Source organism: Scomber scombrus, chromosome 16, assembly GCF_963691925.1.
Source record: "Scomber scombrus chromosome 16, fScoSco1.1, whole genome shotgun sequence".
NCBI classification, from domain to species: Eukaryota; Metazoa; Chordata; class Actinopteri; order Scombriformes; family Scombridae; genus Scomber; species Scomber scombrus.
The window spans coordinates 1,564,283-1,576,782 of record NC_084985.1 but is presented as its reverse complement, the minus strand read 5'-3'; the positions used below and the strand labels follow the sequence as shown (position 1 = coordinate 1,576,782).

Genomic DNA, 12,500 nt, shown 5'->3' with positions numbered 1-12,500 from the left:
GTCCCAAATGAACATCATACTGCATTGAAGAAGGCTTTAAACTAGCGATTGAGACCATAAACACATTTTGAAAACGTTTACTGAGGTTAGAAATCAAGTGAGAAGTTGGTGAATTCTCCATTGACTTGTATAGAGACGGAAGTCCTTTTGACACCAAAACGATCGCCCCCTGGTGGCCTTTTGATAGAATGCAGTTTTAAGTTACTTCCTGGTTGGCCTCATTGCAGAGGACCGGAGCTCCCCGCCTGCTCATAATGCAGGAATAGTTTCAGAAGTTCACTCATTTAATTCATGAAAAAAAATAAGTAAACAACTTCCAGCTCTCTATGAACAGATATGAATATAAATGCCTTCATCTGGCACAGTTCTTATTCATCACTGCACAGCATTAAGTTCAATAAAAGACACTGAAAAAGGAGAATTTAAACTCTCGGAGCTGAAACAGACTTGATAACAGCAGTTAGTAAACTCGTTAATGGGACATTTCATTAACACAGTTAATTAGGCAACTGGATTATTTCCTGCTGCTGTTTCATTTTGAGCAGCTGTCACAGGAAACGCAGAGTTCTGATACTGTTTGTTTCTTTAATAAAACAAAGTGAGATGAGATGTAACACATTCACCTTCCTGTGCTGCTTCGTGTGTGTGTGTGTGTGTGTGTGTGTGTGTGTGTGTGTGTGTGTGTGTTTGTGTTTGTGTTTGTGTGTGTGTGTGTGTGTGTGTGTGTGTGTGTGTGTGGCAGCTCTCTCTCTCTCTGCATATTTATTCTCCAGCAGTCAGATGCAGTTTGTGACTTTCATTTATCTGTCATTCATGTGACTTTTTTGACCGACTGTTTTTACAGAACAAACACACATGCACACACACACACACACACACACACACACACACACACACACACACACACACACACACACAAACAGTCCATGACGTAAGAGGACATTATTGATTTACATTAATTTCCTGGAGACGTTCCTTAATATAATGCTAAAGTAACATACATTACATTAAAATGAATGATTTACATTAAACAACATGAGGAATACCTGGTACACACACACACGCACACACACACACACATACACACAAATACACATACATACAAATACACACACACACACACACACACATACATGCACACACGCACACACACACACACACACACACACATACATACACACACATACACACACGCACACACACACAGTGAAGTTGCATTAACACCCCTCCCCCCCTCTCTCAGGTATCAGTGTGTCAGGAGATGCTGACGGAGTTTCGTAACGCCGTTTCCTGTAAGAAGAGTTCTCGTTCTCGGCGCCGTCGTCCTCTGAGCAGTTCTGGAGGCGGAGTCCTGCGCCACCCGTCCCGCCTGGCCCTGGCGGCGCCGCGGCCCATCCGCCTGGTCCGTGAGATGCGTCTGAGCAACGGGAAACTGTACAGCGGCTCCGGGCCTCTGACGGGGGGGCTGGGGTCCAGTATGGGGGCCGGGATGGGCAGAGGTTCAGACCTGGGCCCGGGGCCTCAGAGGCTCCTGGAGGACCCGTTAGGTATGAACGCCACCACCAGCACGCCGCCCCCCCCTCCGACCCTGATGGCCCCCCCTGCCCCGCCGCGAGGCTTCCTGCAGAGCTGCAGCCACGTGCGCATCTGTCAGGAGTGCCGGCGGATTCAGAGCCTCCGGCCGACCGCGCTCACTCCCCCCCCTCCCCCTCCCCCCTCCTCGTCCTCCTCCGCCTCCTCATGCTCCCGGATCCCGTCCTCGCTGACGCCGGGTCACCCCCACCCCCACCGCCACAACCCCCACCACCCCCACCACCACCTCCATTACCACCACGGCTCCATGTCGCTGCCCCGCCTCCCCCCCCCGCCCCCCCCGATCCCGTCCGACAGAGCCGACAGCGACGGGGGCGGGGGGTTGGTGCCGAGCCCGCGGCACGACAACACCAAACCGGCGCCACCGCCCAGACCGGTGCCCCCCGCCAAGACGCCCACACACCCGCCCACAGACCTACTGGGGGGGCACAACTGAGCGCAGGGACGCCGGCATCAGAGGGGTCAAAGGTCGATTTATAACAATGAACTTCACCCTTTGACCCCGATGACGCAGCTCGATTCCAAACTGGCCAATCAGAAGTGGAGGACGAAACCATGTGACCCATTTGCAGGGCTCAGTGGGTCATACAGTAACCTTTACATGAGGGGGGGGAGGGGCGGATCGAACCACTCTGACTGTCTACAGGGGGGACGAAACATTTTGGATTAAACCAGCTGACTGGTCGGACTTGACAGGAAGTGACCCACCAAATGGACGCCATGCTGTGGTCTCTTTTGTCACCCCCTCCCCCAAACCTCCCTCCCCCCGTCCCCCTCCCACATTCAGTCCTCCACCTCCTGCCTCGGCCAATCATCACGCTCCGTGCCAAGCGAGGAGGACTCAGAGACAGTTTATCAAAGGTTTTACTGTTTGAATAATGTTTGTATAGAAGGACACACACACACACATTAACACACACACACACACACACACACACACATTAACACACACACACACACACACACACACACACACACACACACATTAACACACACACACAGTAGCAGAGCAGCTGTACAGTGTCATGTGGAGGATGTAGCTCTTTAAGACTGAACGCTGCTCAGGAAGTCCTTCTCCTCTTCCACTCAGCACTGGTTTCACCTCTTAATGGTTCAACTGGGAGAAAACTGGGAGATGTTTCTTTATTTTAAAGCCATTTAAAATCCTTTATTTGACTTGTGTAGTTTGTCATAAACAGTTTGGAGAGTTCAGAGACGTGCTGCTGCATCAGCTGTTCATGAATCCATCACTTAAGTTTGTGTAGAAATTTCTCCCCTAAAGATTTTAGAGTCAAACTGGTGACGAGCTGCTCAGAAACATCTGTAACAGCATTTCATCACCATGAGCTGTAACTGGATATATTATAGGAGCTGGATACTGAAAACATTCCTTGGTTGCTCATATGAAGGAACCAAAAGTAAACTTGTCTACAGTGGCTATAATGAATGGATTATATTCTATTTACTGTCTCTTAAACCAGCGTGTTAAACTCATTTAAGTTTGCTTGAACGTTCATCGGCCCACAGACTTTACATTGTGATGACGTCACTGATTATTAAATCTTCTTTTCTCGGCTCGAGGAAAGTTTAACAAATATAAAACCTCCATGGATCAAAAGTTCAGAACATAAAGGGTCTGATTTACTAAGATCCCAAATAAGGTACTAAGAATAACTGCGTAAATTAAAACAGGTGCAGACAGCAGTATTTAAATGAGGGTTTTGTGTCTTTATGGAGAGTTTGGACGAGCAGAAAGCTGCAAGCTGCAAAATGAAATGTGATCAGGTTCTAGTGGAAGAGGTTAACTAATATATTGAGTTATAACAAAAACTAATATTACCAGAAAAACCCACATATGGGAGAGTATTAGTGACAAAGTCAATGCTGTTAGTAAAACCAAAATATTCCACTCCAGAAATATTAACACAGGTGGAAAAACTCTTATTATTATTAAACTACTTATTATTTATAGACGCAGTTACCGTCAACAACATTACCTTCAGGTTTGGTAAATCACAATGCGCATGCTAAATATTTTCTCCTCCCTGTATTTTACACACTTAAAATGTCTCATATTACATATTCATTATGGTACACAGTGTGTATTATCTTGCACATTTTCTGCGGGTGATGTCAAGTTTGCACACATTTTTACACACGCAGACCTTTAGTAAATCAGACCCAAAGAGTCATAATTGAGCTCGTCTGCAGTTCGTCTCTTTTACGATGTTTAACTGCAGTACCGCGAGTGACCACTGGGGAGAAATCGGCATCGTATCCAGCTCGTATAATACATTAGTGGCTGTAACCTCCACAATTTAAAAAAAAAAGGGTCAAATGATACATAAACAGCTAAACAATGAGCTGAAACTCAACTATAAACCTCCTTAAAGCTGCAGAGTGTCTTTAGATTAATCCTCCCTGAGTCTGATCTTAAGAACAGCTGATGCAGCCGCCTCCAAAAGCTAAAAAGTGTTTTTGTTAATCAGACCACAAATGGAAAAAGAGAAGGACTCCCTCCATCAGTTTTGTATGTTTTAGGTGATTATTAAAGCTGTTTTTACCCTCAGTATGGAAAGTGCAGATAAACACACATCCATCCACTAACACACTCTCACAGGTGAAGCTGGAAACATTCAAACCTGCAACAACAAAAACAACAAAAGGGGGAAAAACTCAAATGTGTGATTGTACTTTCCTTCCTGTCTGAGTATTTATTCTTCATTTTCTTTCCTCTTTTTTTTCTGAATCATTGAGTTTTTCTAAAAAAATGAAATAAAAATTGATGTCACTCACGACGGAGTTCAGAGGTCACCTGTTGCACCTGTGATTGTTTTACAGTAACAAACAAACAAACAAACACAATGAGACAAAGACAACATTTTCATTTATTTTATTTTACACACTTTTTGGGAACGATCACGCCTGCACAGAAGTTTCGATCCTGAAAGTCGGACTGAAACGCTGCCGTGTGTCTGTGCAGGTGTGATCTTTTATTTTACACCTACATGATGCAAATAATGATTCTCCTTCAACATGTTCAGAAAACACACAACAGCAGCACGATGCGTGTGCGTGTGCGTGTGTGTGTGTGTGTGACCGACGCCACAGATGGATAATTATTATTATTATTATAATTCTGATGATTCTCCTCTTATAATTATTATTGATATTGACTGGTGTGGAGTGACTGTAGGGGGGGAGGGGGGGGACCGGCCCTCTGATGTTCAATATATAGACACACGTTTGGAATAAAAAAATACAGATAATGAACCAAAAACACCCTGAAGTCAGTGAAGCTTTCATTTATCTGACCTTTGACCCTTTGGCCCTTTGGCCCTGTTTGACTTCTATACATGATTGATTGATTGAGGATTTATTGGTGATCAGAGAGTTTCAACATGAACAGCTGAACAATCTAATGAGCTCAGTTCAGACTGTTTCTGCAGCAGAAGTTTGGTGCTTTAATACGGCTGGGTGTCAAACATGAGGCCCGAGGGCCAGAACTGGCCGACCGAGGGGTCCAAACCGGCCCACTGTCTTCTTTTCCTTCCTTCCTTCCTGTCTCCTTTTCCTTCCTTCCTTCATTCCATCTGTCCTTACTCCCTTTCTACCTTCTGTCCTTCCATCTTTCCTTCCTGTGATCTTTTCCTTCCTTCCTTCCATCTTTCCTTCCTTCCTTCCTTCCTTCCTTCCTTCCTTCCTTCCTTCCTTCCTTCCTTCCTTCCTTCCTTCCTTCCCTCTTTCCTTCCATCTTTCCTTCCTTCCTTCCATCTTTCCTTCCCTCTTTCTTTCCATCTTTCCTTCCTTCCTTCCATCTTTCCTTCCCTCTTTCCTTCCATCTTTCCTTCCTTCCTTCCTTCCCTCTTTCCTTCCTTCCTTCCGTATTTCCATCCTTCCTTCCTTCCTTCCTCCTTTTCTTCCTTCCATCCTTCCTTCTTTCCTTCTTTCTTTCCTTCCTTCCTTCCTTCCTTCCTTCCTTCCTTCCTTCCTTCCTCCTTTTGTTCCTTCCATCCTTCCTTCTTTCCTTCTTTCCTTCCCTCTTTCCTTCCATTTTTCCTTCCTTCCTTCCTTCCTTCCTTCCTTCCTTCCTTCCTTCCATCCATTTAATGGTCCGGCTCACATCAGATCAATTTGGGCTGTTTGTGCCCTTTAAAGTAGGTATTATGAGTATTATGGAAAACGTTTAATAAATATTAATAATTTGAAGACTTTCAAAAATGAATTTGTATAAAAATCAAATCATTTAGATGTAGAGGAGTGAAGGCATTTAATTTAATTTAATTTAATGCTTCTCTTCACATGATGGGAATCTAATGAAGAACTCAGTTGGTATCAGGATCACTTTAAAGGGGAATTTGATTGTTACTGGTATCATAAGTTTTTAAATGAGACTCGCCCCTATGCTTTAGTTCATTATAATTACCCATTATCCAGCGTGACATCATTTCTTTAAATAAAATGTGTATTAAAGTGTTTCTGCCAATCTGATGAACAACTAGAGCAGCAACGATTAGTCGATTAATCAAACGACAGAAAATGTTTCATTTTTTTAAAGCATCAAATACTTTTCAGATTAAAGGATTTAACGTTTTTTTTAATATCTTATTTAACAGTAAACTGAATATTTCTTTGCGTTTGTATTTTGGGCTTTAGAGGCTGTGCTGTACTCCATCAGAACAGCTTTGGAAACTTCCTCCTCTGCCTTTAAAATCACCAGGACTGATGATGAACTGATGTATAATCAATAGTCTGAGTCTGCAGGTGTGTTTCAGTATGAAGGCTTCAGAGTGACGGAACCAGAGAGGAGCCGCTGGACCTCAACCCGACGCTCCGGATATAACAGGTGAGAACTTTAATATGAGTTCTGACACAACATCACTGAACCTTCGTGACCTCGTCTGTTTTGACTGTTCCTTCTTTCCTCCCTTTCTTCCTTCCTTCTGTCCTTCCTTCTTTCCTTCCATTTCCTTCCTTTCCTTCCTTCCTTCCTTCCTTCCTCCCTCCCTCCTTTCCTTCCTTCTACCTCCTTTCCTTCCTTCTTCCTCCCTTCCTTCCTTCCTCCCTTCCTTCCTTCCTCCCTCCCTCCTTTCCTTCCTTCTTCCTCCTTTCCTTTCTTCTTCCTCCCTTCCTTCCTCCCTTCCTTTTTTCCTCTGTCCTTCTTTCCTTCCTTCCTCCCTTCCTTCCTTTCCTTCCTCCCTTCCTTATTTCCTCTGTCCTTCTTTCCTTCCTTCCTCCTTTCCTCTTTTCCTTTCTCCCTCCCTCCTACCTTCCTTCTTTCCTCCCTCCCTCCTACCTTCCTTCCTTCCTTATTTCCTCCGTCCTTCCTTCTTTCCTTTCTTTCCTCCCTTCCTCCCTTCCTTCCTTGACTCAAGGACAACAGCACTTTAAATAACATGTTCCAGCTTAAAGCCATGCATTCAAACATTTATACATATTGAAAATGATGAATAAATATCAGCTAAATGTTCTTAAAGTATCAAATTAACACATGAAGCATGAACTTAGATGCATGTTGGTGTAATACCACCAAACCGCCACCAGGGGGCAGCACAGGCCAACAGAAACAACACAAAGAGCTGAGTGTAAAATATAAAGTAAAGCTTTTTAAATATAAAGAGAGTAATTTATTAACTAAAACTAACAAGATAGCTGCTCTAATGAAGGTTTAACAGTGATATAAAATCAAATATACAGTTTAGTTCATTATAAATATGTTAAATTATCTCAGATTACGTCAATATTTCCTTAAAAACACGATTTACATACATCAGCCTTTACAATCAATGAATCTGCATGAGTTATGTTAAATAGCACACCTGTCAGTTTATAATAAAAATTAGATTTAATTCATATTATAATGTTTTTATATGTAATACAACAGCTTTTTGTTTTATAACAACTTTATTTAAACATCATTAAAAGACAAAGCTGCATTTTTACAGCTGAATTAAATCCAATTATAACCATTAATTCTGTTTATTTAGTTTATTTTACAAAGGCCAGTCTGAAAATGTGAACATATAAGTGGAAGAGGGACAATAAAACATGAGTTAGAGATTAATATGAATCATCTTCAGAGAGGATAACGAGTCATTTTTATTTCTGGAAACTGTCTTAAAGGTTTTAAATAATCAGCAAACAGAAAAAGTCAGTGACGCACATGAAGTGATGTGTTTTGTGTGACTGTAACAAACTGTTCAGATGTCATGAATCTAATCCTGACTGCTGTAATCAGTGTGTGGAGACAAACAGCTGAGTGACGTCTTCTGACCCAAAAACAAGAAATGATATGAAACTAAACTAACGAAGATATGAGTCAGTGTTTTAAGTGTTTTAAAGCAGCAGTCAGGTTTTCCTCTCTGTAATCATTCCTCCTGTTCTGACTATTAAAACATCTCCTTCAAATATGCTTTCAATGTAAAGCACATCTCATCCTTTCTTTCTTTCTTTCTTACTTTCTTCTACCGGTTTGACTCATTCAGACGACTGAAGCTTCATATTAGCTTCAGATCAACTTTTAAATCCATGTTTACACAGAAGGAGGACTGTGGGTTTACTCCACCATCACTTCCATTGTAAACATGATGAAGGGATCTTCTAATGGTCAGTATGAACAGGAGGAATCATTACAGTAAACATGATGAAGGGATCTTCTAATGGTCAGTATGAACAGGAGGAATCATTACAGTAAACATGATGAAGGGATCTTCTAATGGTCAGTATGAACAGGAGGAATCATTACAGACACATAAACACACTTACTGCTCATTTGGAAAACTGACTGTTGGTTCTCATTCTGTTCGTGTACAAGATGAAAAAATGAAAGTCAACTTCAAAAATGTCTCCAGCAGGATCTCTGATGTCAGCAGTGATTTGTGTTATTCTTCCTTTATACACTAAAGCACAACCTGTATCTATAGCAACCATAGAACAACCTTTATCTATAGCAACCATAGAACAACCTGTATCTATAGCAACCATAACACAACCTGTATCTATAGCAACCATAGAACAACCTGTATCTATAGCAACCATAGAACAACCTGTAACTATAGCAACCATAGAACAACCTGTATCTATAGCAATCATGGAACAACCTGTATCTATAGCAACCATAGAACAACCTGTATCTATAGCAACCATGGAACAACCTGTATCTATAGCAACCATAACACAACCTGTATCTATAGCAACCATAGAACAACCTGTATCTATAGCAACCATAGAACAACCTGTAACTATAGCAACCATAGAACAACCTGTATCTATAGCAACCATGGAACAACCTGTATCTATAGCAACCATAGAACAACCTGTATCTATAGCAACCATGGAACAACCTGTATCTATAGCAACCATAACACAACCTGTATCTATAGCAACCATAGAACAACCTGTATCTATAGCAACCATAGAACAACCTGTATCTATAGCAACCATAGAACAACCTGTAACTATAGCAACCATAGAACAACCTGTATCTATAGCAACCATAGAACAACCTGTATCTATAGCAACCATAACACAATCTGATGGTCTGTCTGTGCATTGCATTCCTCATACAAGTGCTAAAGATTGACCTAAAAGTCTAGAGCTCTGAGCTGTGAGTGTTTGTATGATCTACTTAGTGGAGGAGAGCTTGTTTAATTCATTATTCATCTTCAGCTCTGTTAGCTCACATATTAACGGCTGCAGAGAAAGTTCAAGTTCACATGTTTGACAGATGTTAGCGCTGCTGGAGAATGAAGAAGCTGCGGCCGATGACACACACACACACACACACACACACACGCTGACCACAGGAACGGTACCATGACCTCCAGATTAAAGACATAAAGCAGAAGAAGAAGAAGAAGAAGAAGAAGAAGAAGAAGGAAGTGACAGAGCGACTCCAGCTGATTCAGATTAACGTCTGATTTCAGCAGAAATACGTTAAAATGTTTCTTGCTGCTGATGCTGACGGATGAATAAGTTAAGCTCCACCCGTACGAGGTGCAAACAGGTGCAAAACAAGTGTCTCTCTGTCAATTCCCTCAGAGGAACAATATATAATTCTCTGAACCATCGTGTGAGTTTTGACCCTGCAGGATTTACAGACTGACTGTAAACAAATAGTTTAAATAGTTTAAATAGTTTACAGTTTGACGTCAACGTTCAGATAAAAAAATATGAAACATTTAATATTTTATCAGCAGATTCAGAATCACTGATAGCTGCTCTGTCTCTGCCACACACCAAGATATGTTATATAAAGGCTTTAAAGTTATTCTGTCTTTATTTTGTAAGTTATTATATTATCACATGATTATATAACAAAGTTTATAATAATAATAATAATAATAATAATGATAATAATGATAATTGGCCCCGTCTGTTTTGACTGTTCCTTCTTTCCTCCTTCTCTCTTTCTTTCCTTCCTCTCTATTGCTTCCCTTCCTTCTTTCCTTCCTCCATCCCCCTTTCTTCCTTCCTTCTGTCCTCCCTTCCTCCCTCCCTCCTTCCTCCCTTCCTTCCTTTCCTCCCTCCCTCCCTCCCTCCCTCCCTCCTTCCTTCTCTCTTTCTTTCCTCCCCCCTCCCTTCCTTCTTTCCTCTGTCCTTCTTTCCTTCATTACTCCCTTCCTCTTTTCCTTTCTCCCTCCCTCCCTCCCTCCTACCTTCCTTCCTCCATCCTGCCTTCCTTTCCTTCTTCCCTTCCTTCTTTCCTTTCCGCCCTTCCTTCCTTCTTCCTCCTTCCTTCCCTTCCTTCCCTCTTCCCTCCCTTCCATCCTTTTTTCCTCCCTCCCTCCCTTCCTTCCTTCTTCCTCCCTTCCTTCCTTGACTCGAGGACAACAGGAGGGTTAAAGGCAGGGGGGCAGATCGGCTGAAGGCTCTTGACCCCATGATGGTAGTTAAGTTGGCAGATGGGGCAAAGAGCTGGTTGGCAGAGGAGGATCGGAGAGTTGGGGAAGGTGTGTAGATGTGAATAAGTTCAGAGAGATATGATGGTGCCAGGTTGTGATTTGATAAGGAGCCAATGAAGCTGCTGCAGGGCAGGAGTTTACTATATGTTAACGTATATTATTCTGCTATTAGTTTATTGATTTTTAATGGTCCAGTTTCTTCCTTTTGGTCTGATAGATATGAAGTAGATCCTCACTGTCTCACTGCTCTGTTACGGAGGGAAGCATCTCATCGTAACCAGTGTGCAGTTAATCTTTGCATGTGTGACAGATCAGGATGAAACATTAGAAATGAGCATTAAGGCTTTAATAAGAATGAAGTCATAATGTTCAGAGAGTCAAAACAAAAGGAATAAACATCACAAAGTAGAAGCAGGAATATTCCCGTTAATACGATGAGTGTAAAGCAGCAAGAAGTCACACACATCGTCATCAGGCTGTACACACACACACACACACACACACACACACACACACACACACACACACACACACACACACACACACACACACACACACACACACACACACTCACACACATCGTCATCAGGCTGGATGAATGTTTTTATGTTTCCAACATTTCAACACACTCGTAGACACGTACACAAGTACACACACACACGTAGACATACACACACACACACACGTAGACATACACACACTTCATTTGCATCTAAATATCAGACGGATGCAAATTCTCGTCACACACCAGAGTTCTGCTTTCACCACAAACTGATCCGTAACTTTCACCACGTCTGTGTGAGTCTGTCTTTATTTAGTTTATAATGTTTCAACCTTCGTGTCGTCCTCCTGGGTTAAATTAACCCCGTCTGTTTTGACTTCCTCCCTTCCTTCCTTCCTTCTCTCATTCTTTCCTCCCTTCCTTCTTTCCTTCCTCCACCCCCTTTCTTCTTTCCTTCCCTCCTTCTTCCCTCCTTCCTTCCCCTTCCTTCCTCCCTCCCTCCTACCGTCCTTCCTTCCTTCTCTCCTCCATTCTTACTTCCTTCCTTTCCTTCCTTCCCCCCTCCTTTCCTTCCTTCTTCCTCCCTTCCTTTCTCCTTTCCTTCCTTCTTCCCTTCCTCCTTTCCTTCCTTCTTCCTTCCTCCCTCCTTTCCTTCCTCCCTTCCTTCCTCCCTCCTTTCCTTCCTTCTTCCTTCCTCCATCCTTTCCTCCCTTCTTCCCTTCCATCCTTCCTCCATCCTTTCCTTCCTTCTTCCTTCCTCCCTTCTTTCCTTCCTTCTTCCTTCCTTCCTCCCTTCCTTCTTCCCTTCCTTCCTTCTTCCTTCCTTCCTCCCTCCTTTCCTTCCTTCCTTCCTCCCTTCCTTCCATCCTTCCTTCCTTCCTTCCTTCCTTCCTTCCTTCCTTCCTTCCTTCCTTCCTTCCTTCCTTCCTTCCTTCCTTCCTTCCTTCCTTCCTTCCTTCCTTCCTTCCTCCCTCCCTCCCTTCCTTCCTCCCTCTCTCCTTTCCTTTCTTCTTCCTCCCTTCCTTCCCTCCTTCCTTCCTTCCTCCCTTCCTTCCTTCCTCCCTTCCTTCCTTCTTCCCTTCCATTACCTTTTAGCTTATTTATTGTATAATTTGAGTTGATTATATTATTATGTTTTAATGTTTAACTCTTTATTTCTGGGTGGATTTAACTCTGATGATGTCATGAATGATGTCATGAATGATGTCATGAAAGAATGAAATGTTTTATTCCTATAATAACCCATCATGTCTTTTCCTCCTCCTTAAACACAGAAACTGACATTTGAACATTTGAATAAAACGATGAATCATCACAAACTAAACATTTCATATTTATAGATGATTAATGTTTTTATAATCTCAGACCTGCTGCTGCTGGATCGACCACAGGAAGTCGTGTCAGGACGGGTCTCCGTGTCTCGCTGTGCCAGGTGAGACGTTCACACTCCCCGAAGATTAACGCACATTCCTCACATTCATGTTTCTATGTATCAAAGTTGG

General features: G+C 42.6%; 2 protein-coding genes and 1 gene segment (V, D, J or C); 2 read left to right on the top strand and 1 right to left on the bottom strand.

Annotated features, from left to right (window-relative positions):
• Positions 1–2,029, top strand: part of LOC133996211 (glutamate receptor ionotropic, kainate 5-like) — an 88,938-nt gene extending 86,909 nt beyond the window's left edge. The window contains 2 exon segments of the mRNA XM_062435790.1: positions 1,244–1,715; positions 1,845–2,029. Of these exon segments, the coding sequence (XP_062291774.1) occupies positions 1,244–1,715; positions 1,845–2,029 (657 nt within the window).
• LOC133996245 (immunoglobulin kappa light chain-like) overlaps positions 1–12,500 on the top strand; it is a 630,565-nt gene that overhangs the window by 547,373 nt on the left and 70,692 nt on the right. The window lies entirely within an intron of this gene.
• The window catches only part of LOC133996249 (Ig kappa chain V-III region MOPC 63-like), a 630,498-nt gene that overhangs the window by 549,078 nt on the left and 68,920 nt on the right, over positions 1–12,500 (bottom strand).